The sequence below is a fragment of the Ambystoma mexicanum genome, chromosome 1q (genome assembly GCF_040938575.1).
Source record: "Ambystoma mexicanum isolate Mex_15411 chromosome 1q, UKY_AmexF1_1, whole genome shotgun sequence".
NCBI lineage: Eukaryota > Metazoa > Chordata > Amphibia > Caudata > Ambystomatidae > Ambystoma > Ambystoma mexicanum.
The window spans coordinates 674,695,654-674,712,401 of NC_090922.1; the positions used below are offsets into that span (position 1 = coordinate 674,695,654).

General features: G+C 45.4%; 1 protein-coding gene across 3 annotated transcripts in view; it reads right to left on the bottom strand.

Annotated features, from left to right (window-relative positions):
- The window catches only part of HCCS (holocytochrome c synthase), a 338,093-nt gene that overhangs the window by 94,664 nt on the left and 226,681 nt on the right, over positions 1 to 16,748 (bottom strand). For all 3 annotated transcript variants that reach the window (XM_069641282.1, XM_069641281.1, XM_069641280.1), the window contains exon 5: positions 15,282 to 15,401. In XM_069641282.1, coding sequence (XP_069497383.1) covers positions 15,282 to 15,401 — 120 coding nt within the window. The remainder of the gene's footprint in view (positions 1 to 15,281; positions 15,402 to 16,748) is intronic.

A 16,748-nucleotide genomic window follows, 5' to 3' on the forward strand; every position in this document is an offset into this window, starting at 1 on the left:
AGCGCGTGTGAAATACAAAGCGCGTGTGATTTTTAGCGCGAGTGTACAAAGCGCGTGTGAAATACAAAGCGCGTGTGAAATACAAAGCGCGTGTGATTTTTAGCGCGAGTGTACAAAGCGCGTGTGAAGTACAAAGCGCGTGTGAAATACAAAGCGCGTGTGATTTTTAGCGCGGGGGTACAAAGCGCGAGAATCTGTTCGTCGCGTGCCATGAGAGTGCGCGTGTGTTTTTTCCATCGCGAGTGATTTTGCGCGTGAGAATCACTTCGTTGCGTTTGAACTCAATAGCGCGGGTGTTCTTATTTCGCGTGTCTCGCAGGAGAACATTATTGCGCGTGTGGACTATTGCGCGTGTAAATTATTGCGCGTGTGGATTTTTTGCGCGTGTGGATTATTTTGATCGCGCGTCTTCATCCGTTTGCGCGTGTTCTTCAACCAGGAAGATTTCTATGTGAAGTTCATCGATAATTTTAATGGAAATAACCTGCGTGTGCAGTTAGCACGTGTTTCCTCTTTCTTCAAGGATTCAAAGACTCAAGATAATTATAAATAGTTTGAAAAGTTTTGAAATGACAAGAAAGAACATTTTAAAGACAATCTAATTGAACTACCTGTGCATGTTGGAAAAAAGACAAACAAAGAACTAAGACTTCCAGTTTTGCCTAATGTAAGAAGTTGCTGGGAATTTCAAGTATCGCAAGTAAGAGATTTTCAGCTTCTTATCCGCTTCTCTAAGAAATTTCAAGAGAAGAACCAGGTAGGATTCTCAATTATTAGTTAAGGATTAATGACTTCCCATTCATAAGGTTAAGTAAGTGAATTAAGGAAGTGTATATGTTATTCTTTATCCTCTGCAGGTTCAGCACTGATTAGCCTTGACGCAGTCTGCCTGGTGTTGTTTTGTTGTCCCATTCCCCCTTTCCCTTTGGGGTGTAGTTTACAGAGCTGTATTGAAAACTAGTTCTGGGAAATACATCTCAGGGGGATTGTCGGGGGTTCAGCAGCTTCCGCGGATACAGGACCTCTCAGCCTGACAGTATGTCCTGGAATCTGAGACGGTTGTATCACGGGATAGATAGCATAGCATCCTGGAAACACTGCGCCATATCCACACTAGACGCAGTCTCGGCGTTTGTTTCAGTAAGATGGGACTGGCTTTATGGAACCCTGCGTAGGTTTGGGCAGACATATGAAGTGGGTTCAGCTAGTGCATACTACACCGATTGCTAGGGTTAAAACGGGAAGACACATTTCGAAGCAGGGGAATTAGAGAAAGGGACAAGATAGGGTTGCCCATTATCGTCGCTGCTTTACATCCTAGCCATGGACCCTATCGCTCAGTATCTCAGAGCGGAATACAAAGGGGCGGGCATTGAAATAGATTGGACCAGACATCGGATATCCCTGTATGCAGATGACACTGTTATATATTCAAAACCCTGAAGATAACTGTTACTAGAAGCTATGGTGCTCTTCGCAAAATTGTCGGGTATTACAATCAGCATCGACAAATCAGCTTTGTTCCCAGGGGCGTTGCCTGTTCTTGCCTTACATTCAAAGGTGCCCACATTTCTGGGAGTCAACGTATACCATGATCCAGCGGAGGAACACCTACATAACACGCAGAGGGCATTAGTTCTATGAAGGTCTGGGCCAGACTGCCCCTTTGAGCAGCCCTGCTGAAAATGGTGGTGCTGCCTATGCTGCTACACTTCTTTGTGAATGTCTCGTTCTACATCCCAAGATCTTTCTCTAAAGTTTTGGATAGTATTTGTAGAGGATTCCTGTGGCAAAATGGGTGGAATCTAATAGAGTTATAGTTGCTGCACAGGCCATATGCAGAGGGTTGCATTAGGGTCCCGCATTTTGAACTATAGCACAGGGCAGGTACTTTCTGTAGTAGATTGGTTGGCAGATGACCCCACCCGACCCCGGACACATTGATGTTGCACCCCACGGGGTCGCGCGATTACCTGAAAGCACTGGTGTCTGTCGCACCATGTGTTCCTAGGGGTGAAAATGTGGGATAGAGCTTTGGCAACAATGGGGCTCACAGACCCAATCTTTGTGCAGATTCCTTTGGTTTCAGTGGTAGCACTTTCAGCACAGGGTAGGATGGGAATACGCACAAAATGGAAAACCTGCGGGGTGGCCTCAATAAGGGACTTACTGCAGGACATTACTTTTATACCCGTCATAGAGCTGGCAGGGGACACAGGAATGCATAAAGGCCAATATCTGCTACATAGCAGAATCAAGAGAGAGATCAGGCGTAGATGGCCCACATATAGCAAACTAATGGAGAAACTCTCGGTAGTAGATGTCCTATATGTCATAGCTGAAGGGGGGGGAACACCATATGGCGGATATACGATCTCTTGTTGTCTAATGCACCTCCTTCCCCTCTAGCGTTGCAAATGGGAGGAAGATTTGGGGGTAGAATTCACAGACGCACAATGGGCGCAGGTGTTGGATACCATAAGAGCGTGTCTCGAAATGCAAGACTGCAGCTTATAGAACTGCTGGTGAAATACAGAGCATATATGACTCCTCAGAAGATCTCACGGCGCGGCAGCACAGGTGTGTCCTAGGTATAAGGCAACTGAATCTGGACTGTTGCATATGTTCTGGGCATGCCCAGTGTTGGGGCTATACTGGCAGGGGGTAGCGAGTAGAATACACAGAAGGAGGTTGATACTAGATGTGCTTTCCCCGGTTGCATGCCTGCTGGGCCGCTTTTCATGTCCCAAGGGCCCAAACAGGTCCATAAAATGGAGGATTTGGCATACATCCTTGCCAAATGTAGAATAGCCATGGCATGGAAATCCCACTGAGGCCCTGCAGTGGAGGCATGGTGGCGGGACCAGAAACGGTGGGCGATGGCGGAAACTGTGGCAAGGAAGAGGGATGGTATGGGGTAGCCAGGGGGAGGCCACGGCGGGCATTGCAGAATGGGAGGTCTTGTTGCAAACCCTGTTTGCTGAGGAAGTTACAGAGGCAAGGGAGGTGGATTGAGTCTAATAACTGTGAGGTGTTCCAAATTATGCAAGATGTGTGAGTTGATGGTACAACTGTGCATCAGGCAAGGCGTGGGGGAAGGCAGTTGAGAGGGAAGAGAGGTGAGGGGAGGGTAGGTTGGAGAAGGGTTTATGGTACGTTATAAAGTGATAGATGTTGACACTGCCCAGAACAGTGCCGTTTATGTTGCTACCTATGCATCAGTTAAAACTAATTAAAAAAAAAACAAAAAAACTTTTGATTTAAAAGCTGGTCTGTTTTCCTAAGCGTTTTATTTCTTGTTTATGTAGTGTACAACTGCCCTCCTTACATTTATGGTATGGAGGCTTTTTTCAGCTGCGTTAGATAGAGCTTGGAAAAAGGTAGGAAGTTCAATGGACTGGTTGACATGGAACTTGAATATGAATTTTGGTGCGAACCTAGGATGTGTCCTGAGGACCACCTTGTCATTGTGAATTACAATGAATGGGTCTTGTACAGACAAGGTTGTAGCTCACTTACTCGTCCTAAGGCAGTGATAGCTACTAGAAAGGCAGTCTTGTAGGTTAAGTGTTTTAGGCTGGCCTTGTGCACAGGCTCGAAGGGAGGACCCATGAGCTTTGAAAGTACAACATTAAAGGTCCTAACCTGGTGGAAGGTTGGCGATGGGAGGGGATAGTCTCTTTACTCCCTCCATGACAGCTTTGATAACAGGGAATTTCCACCAAGATACCTTGTTTTGGGAGGTGGTTATGCGGAACAGTGCCACCAGGTTCACTGTAATAGAGTTCAATATGAGGCCAGAGTCTAGTAGATAAAGCAAAGCATGTAATGTAGAATATTTGAAGCTGAGCATTCAATTGGGTTTAAGGATTGTGTTCTGTGCCAGATGACAGACCTTTTCCACTTGCTGAAGTAACAGTGTCTGGTGTTAGGTTTACATGCCTCTAAGGATGCACATACACCTTTGAGGAAGGTTTAGGTGCCCAAACTCTGACTTCAGGAGCCAAACTGCCAAGTTCATAGATTGAGGATGTGGATGGAGTGTTGTCCCCTGGTGCTGGAACAGCACGTTGAATGGGTGCAGATGTTTGATTGGTTTGCATGTCACTAGCTTGAGAGGTGTGGAAACCATGGCCATCTTGCCCACGTTGGAGCGATCAGGATTAGCGTGACTTGTTCCTAGTGCACTATCCTACTGAGGCGAGGTGTCGGGGGGAAAAAGCGTAAGCAAATTTCCATGACCAACTCATCCATAGGGCGTCCCCCCTATATGAGGATGACCCCCACAGGGAGAAGATTGTGTAAAATATCTTCGTTGATTTGCCACTCGGGAAGAGGATTTCTGCTCAGAGAGTATGCCGAGTTCCCCTGGAACATGTTGAGAGACTAAGAACATGTTTCGCTTGAGTGCCCACTTCCGAATCCTCTGGGATAGCTTGGACAGATTTGGAGAGTGTAACTACCTGCTTGTTTATGTAAAACATTTCAGGGGTGCTGTCTGTGAGGAATTGCACCATTTGACCTGCCAGTTGCTGCTGAAAAGCTTGCAGAGCTTTGAGAACCACTCCAGGAGGTTGATGTGGTTTTGGGTTGTGGTTTGTGACCACTGGCAATGAGCTGTGTGGTGAAGGTAGTGGGCTACCCAACCAGAGGTTGGGTCGTTTGTAGTTCATATCGCTTGGACTGGTGGATTATGAAAGGGTTTTCCTTTTAATACATTGTCCTTGGACCATCCGCAAAGAGCCTGTACCAGGGTAAGCGAAACAATCACTAGATCGTCTCACTGACCACTTGCCTGAGACTATTGTTTTGCTAACCATTATTGCATCGGGCGCATGCGCAGATGGGACCTGGTAATTGCATGAGGCCCTTATACCAAGCAGATGCATTGCCTTGCATACTGTTGACTGGCAGCCGGCTAGATAGTGAGGTACTTGTAACAGAATGTTTTGTACCCTGTTTGAGGGGAAGACTAACTCCTGTCTTGTTTTAATGATCGCCCCCGAAGGAATTGTTTTATTTGACTGGATATGAGGCTTGATTATTTTTCGTTGATAGAGAATCCCAAATGGAACAGAAGGTTGATTGTTCTTTGGGTGTGTCTGCAAATTTGAGGAGACTCCCCTGTTATCAGCTAGTCATCTATATAAGGGTACACTGGGATTGACCCTCTGCATAGTTGTGCTGCTACCACTGCTAGTACCTTGAATACCTTTGGAGCCGAGGCTATGCCTAAGGGAAGCCCCTTGAACTGGTAGTGTACTCCCGCTATTTTGAGAGTGCAGATATTTTATTTTGCGCTGGTGTTAGATAAGAATTGGTGTAGTTCCAGTGTGTCAGAATACACAACACTTATCTGCATGGTATTAGGTAACCCACCTTTTGGTATTGGTCTGCTAATCTGGCCCCAGGGTGCCCAAACCCTACTTCCCCATCCATTGGGGGCCTGTCTGATGTTTTGGGGTGGGCTTCTTCCGCCACCCCAAATGGAGTGTGGGGGGGCACCTCATGCAGCCCTCCCTGGGGGCAGATATCTGCCCATAGGAAGGGGCAAATGGTTTTTCACTGGGGGGGTGAGGTTCAGTAGACCATCAGGGATGGCTTGAAAGGGGGTGGGGGCATGCTTGAAAAGTATCGATTTGTTTTTGCTGGTGTGACCGTAGGTAACATGTTTTTTTGTTTACAGCTTTTTCTACGCGAGTAGCTGCAACGTTATGCGAGTACTGTTTTTTATTATTCTTTGGTTAGGGCCCACTGTCAGTGGGGTGGGCGAGACTGGGGCTGGATTGTTGGTGGTGTGGGTGGGAAAGGGCGGCCTGGGCAGATATTTTGGTGGGCTGGGACACAATTGCAGGGGCAGACCACAAATTGCCCCCCACGCCAGCAGAACATTGGTGTTTCCCTCGGAGTGGATGCCTCCCATATGGGTTGTCCGTCTGCAAGCCCATGCTCCACCTCTGACTGTGCTATGTTACAGATGTCACCTCCGGGGAGGAATGGGGATCCTGCCGGGGGTCCCTGGAGCTGCTGCTGTGCTTAGGGGACTGTGCACCCACATGGTACATGGATGTCCAAGGCTAGGGATATCACTTCCAACCGCCCTGGAGTTGTGGCTGGGCTGCATTACAGCTTTTCCCTTCGGGGAGGTATTGGCACACTGCCGGGACTCCCTGGTGGGGAGAAGCTGTAACGCAGGCCAGCCAGAGCTCCAGCAAAGTCGGCGGTAATATCCCAGGCCTTGGGCACCCTTCTCCCATGTGTGTCTTTGGCAGGATTTGTGGGTAATACATTCTGGGGAGATTTGCGCAAGTCAGACATCTTTGCGTTCCCACGGGTGTCTTCTTTTCAGAAATGCATGGGGTTCCCAGTTTTCCTTGCTGGCTTCGACACCCTAGGCCTACAGGTTGCCCACACAAACAAAATGTGCTGTGCCAAAAGGCTTGGGGTTACCCTTTTTCTTTTGCGCCTCGGTGGGTGCACCCGCACATGTGAGGTACTGTTTTGTTCGGGAGACCTGTGGGAACGCGGGAAGGTATGACATCTGTTGTTGGCGACGTGTTTCGGTGAGTGGACAGAGGGCAATGTCTCTGAAATTGGCTGGAAATAAAGACAATTCTCAGACATTTTGCTCTGGCCACCTACCGAAACACACTGCCAACAACACATGGCCTACCTTCCCGCGTCACCACACGTGTCCCGTTGAAAACAGTACCGCACATGTGTGGGTGCACCTACCTGGGGCGCAAAAGGAAAAGGAATCGTGAAATTCAGCTGTCGGGAAAGACTTGGGGTTGGGGGTGTTTTAGGCTTTCATGTTGGCGCCCAGGTAGGTGCACCCACACGTGAGGTACCGTTTTCATCGGGACATGTGTGGGAACTCAAGAAGGTATGACATTTGTTGTGTCTGTGGTTTTCATAACGTTTCGACCCATTTGCTGGTGCCCTTTGTCAAACGCCCCTTTCATTTCCCAAATGTGCCCTACATTTAGTCGCTGCTTTAGGCATCATACACTTTTGTAACCTGCACAAGTCACCTACCATTGAAAAGGAATGTCTGTGCTCTTTCAAAAAAATATATGCTCGTTGTTCCTCACCACATTGGTTTTCCTGATTTACACATGCCAAGTACATCTGTTCAGGCCGTAAGCATAAAACTCCTTTGTACCATGGCTCAGTGGCTTGTGGTAATGCTCGTTTTGTGAAACACTACAAAAAATGTGTGCTTTCCCAACTCTCAAAATTCATGGAAGCCATTGCTGTACCAAGCCAACCGTGTCCACCACATACCTTTTTTTTGGTAATTTTCGTGCTTTTTCCCCAAACTATGGCATTTTCCCCTACCTAGTTGTTGCCCGACCTGCATAAATCACCCCTTTCTAAACTTGGAATTTTTTCTACTTTTCAGAAATGTATGCCTTTCTGTCCTCCAATTCGGCTTTCCTACCCTTTTGTTAGGGAGAATTATCTTATAAGGCTAATTTCCCAAACCTAGTGAGTCCCCCAGCGGCTTTGCTGGATTTTTGGGGTTTGTTTTTTTCTCCTGCCAAGAGTGAGACTCTTTTCCTTCCACTCTTAGGCATTATTTAAGGTATGTCTGACTCTTTGTGTGCTTATGGGCTATGGGGTTTTCTTTTTACTCCATAGGGTATCATCTATTTCTTATGTGTGTGTTACTCAGCACCCTCAGTGCAGTAACACAGGGGTGTCATAGTGACCCCCAAACAGACTCCAGTCCCCCTTGTCGAGTTTATGGCTGGTGGCAGTGGTTACCACGCAAACAATTCCACTGGAATATTCTCTATGGGATTTTCCCATTGATTTTAAACGCACCACTTTTTGGTGCAATGTTAAAGATATCGCCGGTTTATTTATTTAATATTAAATCAACGGTTGGGTCTTTGTCACAGAACTCTTTTCTAAAGTGGCATTTGTGTCCGTCTCTGTAACTCTGACCAAGGTCGAGCCCTTTGTTCCACTTTTTGGCAGGCTTCTCCACAGAAGCCCTCCAAATGGTGCCACTCTGTCTGGGTCCTACAGGATGGGCGGGGAGGGGAATTGGCACCCTGGACTGCGTTGCCTTAGCAACCCAAGTCACACTCTATTGTGATGGCCCTGTGGTGAGCCGCCCGGCTCACCACTTAACATGTTTGAGTGACAGCTAGGCTGTTGAATGGGGGTTTTTCTGCATAAAAGCAGGGCTTTTGGGACTGGAACTTCAGAAGTCGCCACAGGACCTAAGAATCCGAAGAGGGAAGAAGCTGAACCATCTGCAACGACGAAGCCACCAGTGAAGCCCTGCTGCAACTACCTCACCACTTTCCCGACGACAAGAGAAGATCTTCTGCTGGACGAGTCTTCTTCCTCTGAGCTGGTGGGACCAACCAGTTCACACCTTTCACCTTACAAAGACATCTCTTGGTCGAATCGCCTGTGCCAAGCACCCCGGCGGCCGTATAGCCAAGCTTCACCACTTTGACCGAGAATAAAAGGAACGCACTTTTTATCGACGAACTCCGCGGCTGGTTTCATCCCTATGCAGTGCAACGACTCCACGTTCCCTCCTCGACGAGATCCTCTCTTCCCCTGGTCGGAACAACGAACTGCAACCACTGCCAGGAACAACTGCCACTGCTGGAGCTTCCTCTCTCTTTAAGGTACTGTGTTCTGCCTGGCCTCCCATTCTTCGGTTTGCCCAAGGTGACCCTTAAATCCTTGGCTTTCCAACTGGGTTGGCCCCAGACCTAACTTTACCTTCTTGAATCAACCTCTTTTGAACATTCTGCAAAGACTTTGAGTGCATTTTAAACAGTGTGATCCTGGGAACATTTCGCTTTGCTCCATTTAAAGTGGGCCTGGCCTATGAACTTTGGCTCTACAGTATATACTGCCTTTATTCCCTTGCTGAGAAAGTGTTGGGACCTGTTTTATTTCTATGCTCTGCCTTTTTCTCTCCCTTTAACGGAACTATTGGAGTTCCATCAGGTTACGCACTCACATCGGTTTTAACAAATCGTGGTGTTTTAACTCTGATAGTTATCAAGGGAGGTGTGTATACTTTACCTGACTGTGTTTTAACTTGCTTTTGATTTAGAGTGCTAGTATATTGCCTAAAGTGTGTTTTAAATAAATAATTATATACTTTTTATACAAAGCTCTGGTCAGTGTTCGTTTGCTCTACTGTGTTTTTAGCCCTATTGTGTATACTCCATATACTACCCTACTCTTGAGAGAAGTCCGACTGCTCAGCCACAGCTACCAGGTAAATCTGGGTGGTGCAGACTGCTACCAATTGGGTTTATGCCTTACTCCTGTAGTCTTAATCTTTTTGCAGTGTTCCCCAGGGGAACTGCACAGGATTCTGCCTAACACCTTTTCTTCCATTCCGTCCATGCATGTCCAATTGGCAAAAATTGCCAAAATGGCCAAAATTGCCTTCCTCTCACAAAACGGTTGATAACCACATCAATATTTTTTCGTTTCCACTCAACCTGTTCTTGAAAGTCAGGAAATTGGGGAATTCAGCACAGCAAACCATTTGTTACAACCGCCTATATGTGGGGAAAAAAGGGTAAGATATCTCATGTAACAAAAATGTTACAAGGCATTGAATGGCGACATAGCGAAATCACCAAAAAAGGCCTTGGCACTTGGGGGGTGGGGAGGGGGGGGCATGGCACTTAAAGGGTTAACAATGAAATTCATGTAACAAAGTAAATATATTTAAAAATTACTTTTCAGAATCAAAACAAGTTAGTAGATAATCTTTGGATATGCTTCTTACACAATTCCTACACACAGAGGGGACTTCAATCACAAGGACGGTAATGGCATTTATAGATCACACTAGTTATAGGTCATGATAGGGAGAATTCTCAGAAATGTGCTCCTTTACCTTCACCTTAGAGACCCCCAGCAACTTTGCTGGATTTTGAGGACTTGGTTTTTTTCCTCTGGAGAGGTGTGAGCCTTTTTCCCACTCTCTCAGGTATTTTGATGTGCGTTTTACGCGTGTGTTCTTTGGTTATGGAGTTTTAGATAACCCCATAGGCATCTTATTATTGTTGTGCCACACAGCACCTTTAGTGCAGTGACACAGGGGTGTCCTTTGGGCCCCAAGTTTTAAATACCTTCTCTGGGATGAACTACTGTTCCCCAGAGAATGTAAAGTTAAATTGACTTTACTAGTTTTTTTAAATTCATAGACCCAGCACAAACTATCTTCCTATAGAGTGCTGGAGGGGTTACTTAGTATCCCCTATGTCTAAACAATCTTGTAGCGGTCAAAAGCTACCCTTTCCTTTTGAAATGGCTGGTGCTAGTGGTTTTATAACAAACTACCATGATTTTTCCCGACACCGGTAGCTAAAAATCGGGGCCGCCATGTTTTTCAATATGGTGCCCAAGACCCCTCTGTAAAAACAGACTCCGGTCATCTTTTTTCGCCATTTGTTTGTGGAAAGGTCTTTCTGGTGTTTAACTGCGCGCCAAACCAGGTTTGGTCCCTTTGTTTGTGAGCCTTTGGCAGGCTTCATGGCGTCTAGTGTCTGGGGTGGGCAGGAAGTGAGGGAGGTGCCCGAAACTCCCCGTGCTTGGTCTCCTAGGAGACCCAAATGCACTCTGGCGTGATTGGCTGGCTAACTGTCCTGCAAGGACAGCCACCCTGTTGGGTGAGTGACAGCTAGGCTGGAATGAATGGGAAAAAACGGTTTAAAAAGACGAGTCTCTAGGACTGGAAGGCAGAGTCGACCACTGGAATGAAAGAACCGAAGACGAGCTGGAAGAGAACGGCTGCTGCAACCACTGGACCGTTGGTTTGCCCGGTGAAGCCCTGCTGCAACCTCAAATTGCCAGACCGCCAATCGACAGAAGCTCCTTCAAGGACGGCTTCTTCCTTTGAGTTGGTGGGGACAATCTCAGCAACTGCCTGGATACCATTCTCTGAGCTAGTTAAGGTTAACCAGGGGGAAGGACACCAGTTTGTGTTTGAAAGCCACAGCTACTTGAGCTGAAGTGAAGCCATTTTGTTTGCTCCAACGACTAACGTCCTCCCTCTTGACCCCACGACTGAGGCTCGGGGACGACGAGACCTGCAGGACCAGCCAGAAACCAACGTCTTCAGCTACATCTTTTTGCTCCACTTTAAAAGGTACTGTGCCATCCGGTTGAGAGATCCTAACTCTCACAGTTAAAGTTTGTGAAACTTTCCCAACTCGCAGTCCTAATCAGCTTGTGACCCAGCATATCTTTCTTTATCATCTGAACTACTTCTAAAAACGTTTACAAAGACCTCTCCATTTGTGCCAGAACTGTGCTGTCCTATCCAAGAACACTAGACTACTGACTTTGGCCTGGCCTATTGAATTGCACTGACCCTCCTGGTACATTGAACCTTTGCATTATCTAAAAGAATTGTTTTCTAACCCTTTGTACAAACCTATGCTTTTTATTCCTATTTTAAAAAGTACTGAAGTGCCATTTGGCTCCTTTTTCAGGGGAGCTCAAACTGTCTTTATAAAACTTAAGAGTTTGATACTGTAGTATATTGGTGTTTAATATGGAGTTGATTTCTACTAGTGAAGGTTTTCTAAATGACTAAATAAATGTTGAACCACTGTGATTGTGATATTTCTGTGTAACTTATTCTACTGCTCACATTCCCTCTTGAGGTAGGCCTGGCTGCTCAGCTTGCTACCAAAGGTTTGTGGTACAGACTTATACCAAAGGTTGGTTTTTGCTTACACATGTAGTCCTAATTGTGTGTGGTGATCCCGGAGGGTACTACCTGCAATTCTGCCTAACATTATACTTTGCAGATTCTGTAGTTGCAGAAATGAAAGGTTTAAGGAAGAAAAAAGGTTAAACAGGTTCTCAGTATATGTGAGGACAACTAAATCTTCCAATGAAATCTAAACAGCCTTTTCCAGCAGTAACAGTCTGTGACGATACTAGTGGAAATGATATACACAATAGTAAGAAATATGAGACTTCAACCAAAAGTAGTTTTCTTTGGACTGAAAGAGAGCCCAATTCTTTATTAATCAAATTCTTTTCTTTTCAGAAAAAGAAAAAAGGAAAAGGATACGTCTTCTCCGTTGTTCCGCCATTCTTTAGGGAGAGAGTCGTCTTGTTTCACCAGCAAGGAATTTAAAAGGTAAGTTATATCTGAAAGTCTCTTCTTGGACTTATTTGTTTCTCTTTGTCTTTAATTATGTCTTTGCCTCTCTTCTCCGTTCTTTTCTCTCATAGAAGTGACTTTTTCATTTTCTTGGCTCTTGGTTTTCTGATCTTGAGGGATTATTCCTTTTCCTCTGTTGTTTGCCTTGTAACTGTGTTCATACAATTCAATTGTCTTTACACACCCTTTCAACTTAAGGTTTCCCTTTATCAGGTCACGGTTTCCTTAAATTGTTCTTTCCATTCACTACTCACTGATCAGGAGCTCTTTAGAATTTCTCTGTGTCTTGTTTTCTTCCTTTTCCCCTTCTTTACTCTCTTCACTCTTTCTGTCTGGATTCAGCACTTCTCAACGTGCGCCTTGGCGCTTTGTACCCAGTTCATAGCGCTACGGCGCTTTTCAAATAGTTACCATGCGGTTGTTTCGTTAACAACTTATGGCAAGATAGCGCTTTAATTAATACCCTTGGCGCAACGCCGCTCCCTGAAAAACTTGTAACGTCAGCTTAACTAAGGTATAGCGCAACGGCGCTTTCTTTTCAACAATAAACAGCAACTTTATTCGCCTCGTCCTGCCGATCTTCGCTTTGTAGAGCAGCGTTGCACTTTCTTTCCCCAATTACGGCTTACCGCTATTCAGCTGAGCCTCGACATGCAGGCCTTCCGCTGGAGCCTCCGGCGTTGTTTCTCCGTATTGTAACGTTGTTCCGGCTGTCACAACAACGACTTTCTCCCAATCAGCTGGGCCTCGCCATGCGGGTCTTCCTGTGATCGCGACTCTCCCTCTCCCTCTCACGTTCCTCTAACGACTCATTTTTTTTATTTCTTCTCGGCTGCGCCGATCAGCTGTTTTCTTTTCTCGTTTCTTTTCGCCCCTCATTAGTAAGCCCAGCTGAGACCGTTGGGCTCCACGACATTCTCCTCCTCAGCTCCCGTCTCCTAGGAAACCAAAAACAGGCTTAGAGGAAAGGTCCTACATGATTTACTTCCTGCTCCATTATTTCCATGTCAGTAAGGCTTTTATGGTCCCGTTTTATACATAAAAGTAAAACAGTTGTCGTAATAAGACATGCACACATTGTCACACAGTCTAAAACACGTTACCACCTATGACGGACAAACAATATCAAAGTCAATGGGCTAGAAGAGTCTGCCGGGAGCCAGGACAGCCAAAGTCAATCTGAAACAGTCTATGGAGCTGAGGCACTTCTTAGAATCAAAGTCTTGCACAAAGTTAGACCGTTTGTTAGAAAATCACTTGTAGGGCCAGAAGCCGTTAAGACTGTGGAAGCAGAGTTGGAATCAACTCTAAAAGGAAGTTACTGCAAATCTCAAATGAGAAAAGCATAGCTAAAAGACAGTGAGACGAGTTACCCCAAGTCTAAACAGTACCTCTGGTTTGAAGAAGAGTGGCCCAGCTGGATTCTGTCCTGCTACAGCGATGCAGACCCTGTGCTCCTGAGCCTTGGTCTTGAGGACAAGAGGAAGGACGTCTGGAGGGCTCCTGCAGCAGTAATTGGGAGGTAGTAGGCAGCTATTGACTCTTTACGGTTCAGTGGCACTTTGCGGTTTCAGCGCTTAGCAAACAGCACCGTCGCAGATCTTGGATACCGCTTGGGCTTCCTTCACTCCTTGGGTCCTGCACTCTGGTGAGGGGACTCAAGCTCTGGTCGTCCTGCTTCTGAAGGGTCCTTCGAAGACTGCTGAAGCTTCTAACCGTATTTCAGACATTTCACTCTACTACAAAATACTCGACCCCTGGCACTTGGTTCTTGCAGCAGTGAAGTAGTACAGCCAGTCAGGGAAGATGGTCCAGTGGAGTTTGTCTCAGGGTTAATTGGTCCCATTAACCCAATGGGAGAATTCGTCCCTTTCGGAGCTTCTCTGTCAAATTGAAAAAAACAGTTTAAGCACAGCAATAGGGCTTCACTGGGCAATTCAAAGGTCCAGGAGGATGCAGCAAGCTTTGTTCACGGTTTCTTCGTAAGGCATTTCTCCCAGTGGTCGACTCTGCCTCCATTCCCAAAATCCTCACCTGTTAAGCATTTTCTCTCCTTCCTGCACAGCCTAGGCTGTCAATCACACAGCAGGGTGGCTGCAATGAAAGGACAGTCAGCCAGCCAACCAGGACTGGTCGCATTCAGGCATTGCTAGAGACAAAGGACAAGGGAGTTTCGGGACCATCCCTCACATCCTGTCCTTCCAGACACTGGAGCCATAGGCAGGCTTCAGGGCTGAAGCCCGCCAAAGGCAAGACAAACAAAGGGCTCGAATATGTTTTGACGCACAGAGTAAAACCCAACAAAGGCCTCACAAACAGAAAATGGCAAAAAAAAAAGAAGTCAGGGGCCATTTTGACAAAATGGTCACCCATGGGTGCACTACTGCAGCCGACGGCTCAGCCTGCAGTAGAAAAGCACATTGGTAGGAAACATTAAACCACTGCCACCAGCCATTTAAAGTTGTGAGGGCAACATAGAAAATGTTACATGAGTAAGTAGGAAAAGGGGCTACTAAGTAACCCCTCAGCACTTCCACATAAGATGGGGTGTACTGGACCTACATAGGAAAAACAGGTAAGTAAAGTCAATTTCACTTTACTACTCTTGGGAACAGTAGCTCACCCGAGAAGGTATTTAAACCTTATGAGAAATGCCAAGGACTTCCCTGTGACACTGCCCTGAGGGTGCTATGTGCCACCATACAAAAGTAGATGCCTATGGAGTTTGTCAGACTCCAAAGTCCAAATCAGATCAAAAATACATGAGAGGTCTCACTCACTCCAGGATAAAAATTAAAATTCCTAAAGTCCTGCAAAGGAGATGGGGTGTCCAAGGTTGAAGGGAATTTGCACAGAAATTAGAATTGTCCCGCATTGCACATTGCAGCTCGCCCTTATGCTATTTTCACCCGTTTATAAAAATAAAAAAAATAAAAAACTCTTTAAATTTGCCTTCAATCCGCACTAACAAGATATGCCGCAGCCCTTTCCAACACCCACCACTTCCAAGTCCCCTTTGTCCCCATCTGTATCAATCTTCACAATGCAAAAAAGAGAGAATATATATAAAGAGCAATCAAGAAGCAAACAAATAAATAAATCTTACTTTGCATGAAGGGCTTCCCACTTCAAAATTTCATGCCAGGCCTGCTCATTGTTTTGATTGTGAATCTTAATTATATTTGTCATGTCCTCTTGCTGTAGGTCTTCATCCTTCCACCGCCACCTAGCAAAAAAAAAAAAACGTGTTAAGTATTAATGGGCCAATTGATAAAATGCTATTTTGACATTTATAAAAACATTTTAATCTGCACAATAAATCTGCCGGTTGACCATTTGTAAACCTTTGGAGATGCAGAACGTTCTCATTTCTAATTGATCACAAGCTTTTTGGTGCCAGTATGGAAGCTTTGAGCAAGTTAAATGGTAGATATTCTTGGAACGTTCATTGTCGAGTACAGTCTTGTTTGCGAAATGCATGCTATGTTGCGAATTTGGAATTCTGAACAAGAAAAACGCCCCTCACCCATTTCCGGGATGGGCACTGAATTAATGGGTATTTTACACCAAATTGGGATTAAGCCAGAAAGCCACTGGTTTAAAGTTCTTTGGGAAAAATAAGTAATAAGGGTAAGCCAAACATCGTCAAAAATAAATTGGATGTCTTAGGGGAACAGGTGGAATAAACAAGTACCCGAGAAAGAGACCCAAGTGGTCGTGAAAGCTACCAGCCAAAAATATGTGTATATTGTATAGTTTCATGAATCACAGGTTTACAGATTGTTAAACAGCACCTAAAAGCACACAACGTCAAGAAAAGTAGAGGTGTTGTACAGGTTAATGGTGTGCAGTTAAACCATTATTGTGATATCAATTCCTGTTCAACATAAATTAATGTACAAAATCAACAATAAATGCCACAATTAGGAAGCAGATAAATGCAGATAAGTGCTGGTGTGCCATAGTACACATTTTAGTTCATGTGCCCCCTTTAATCTAATCATATTTATATTTAGGAGTATTTCCCTCCTTCATATTATCTTCCTTCAGTTGGGTGACTCATTGAGCTGTTTGTTGGTCCTTATGGTTGTAGTGCTCTTCCAGTTCCCCCTTTGATTAGATTTGAATATTGTGTTCTCCTTTCCTACTTAACGTGTTCCAGAGTTTACGATACTTGATCAGTGGCTAGATTTCCCTCATGTATGTGAATTGGAGGGTAGTGTTTTATTGCAAATGTTATGTGGATTCAGGGAACTTCTTGTTCAAATTTGCTTTTAGGAAAATACTTAAACGTCTTGTTCTTTGGCTCAGATTTTCTGTGCATTTGATCCAGCTTGTAGCATTGCAGGTAAAGATCTCGGCCCCATCTGTTCGTAAAGACTTCTCTTTTTGCAACTTTCTCGTCCATAGTTCCTAAGGACAGCCATTCTTTTTGTAGCTGCACTTGCTCACTTTTTATCGGGGAACTGATTAGTCCTCCAGACTATCAGTACTGGGAAACTTAGTTTCCTCTTTTGAATTCTTGTACCTTTTAACATTGACACAGCACCTTACAGTGCAGTGCAATGGGCTA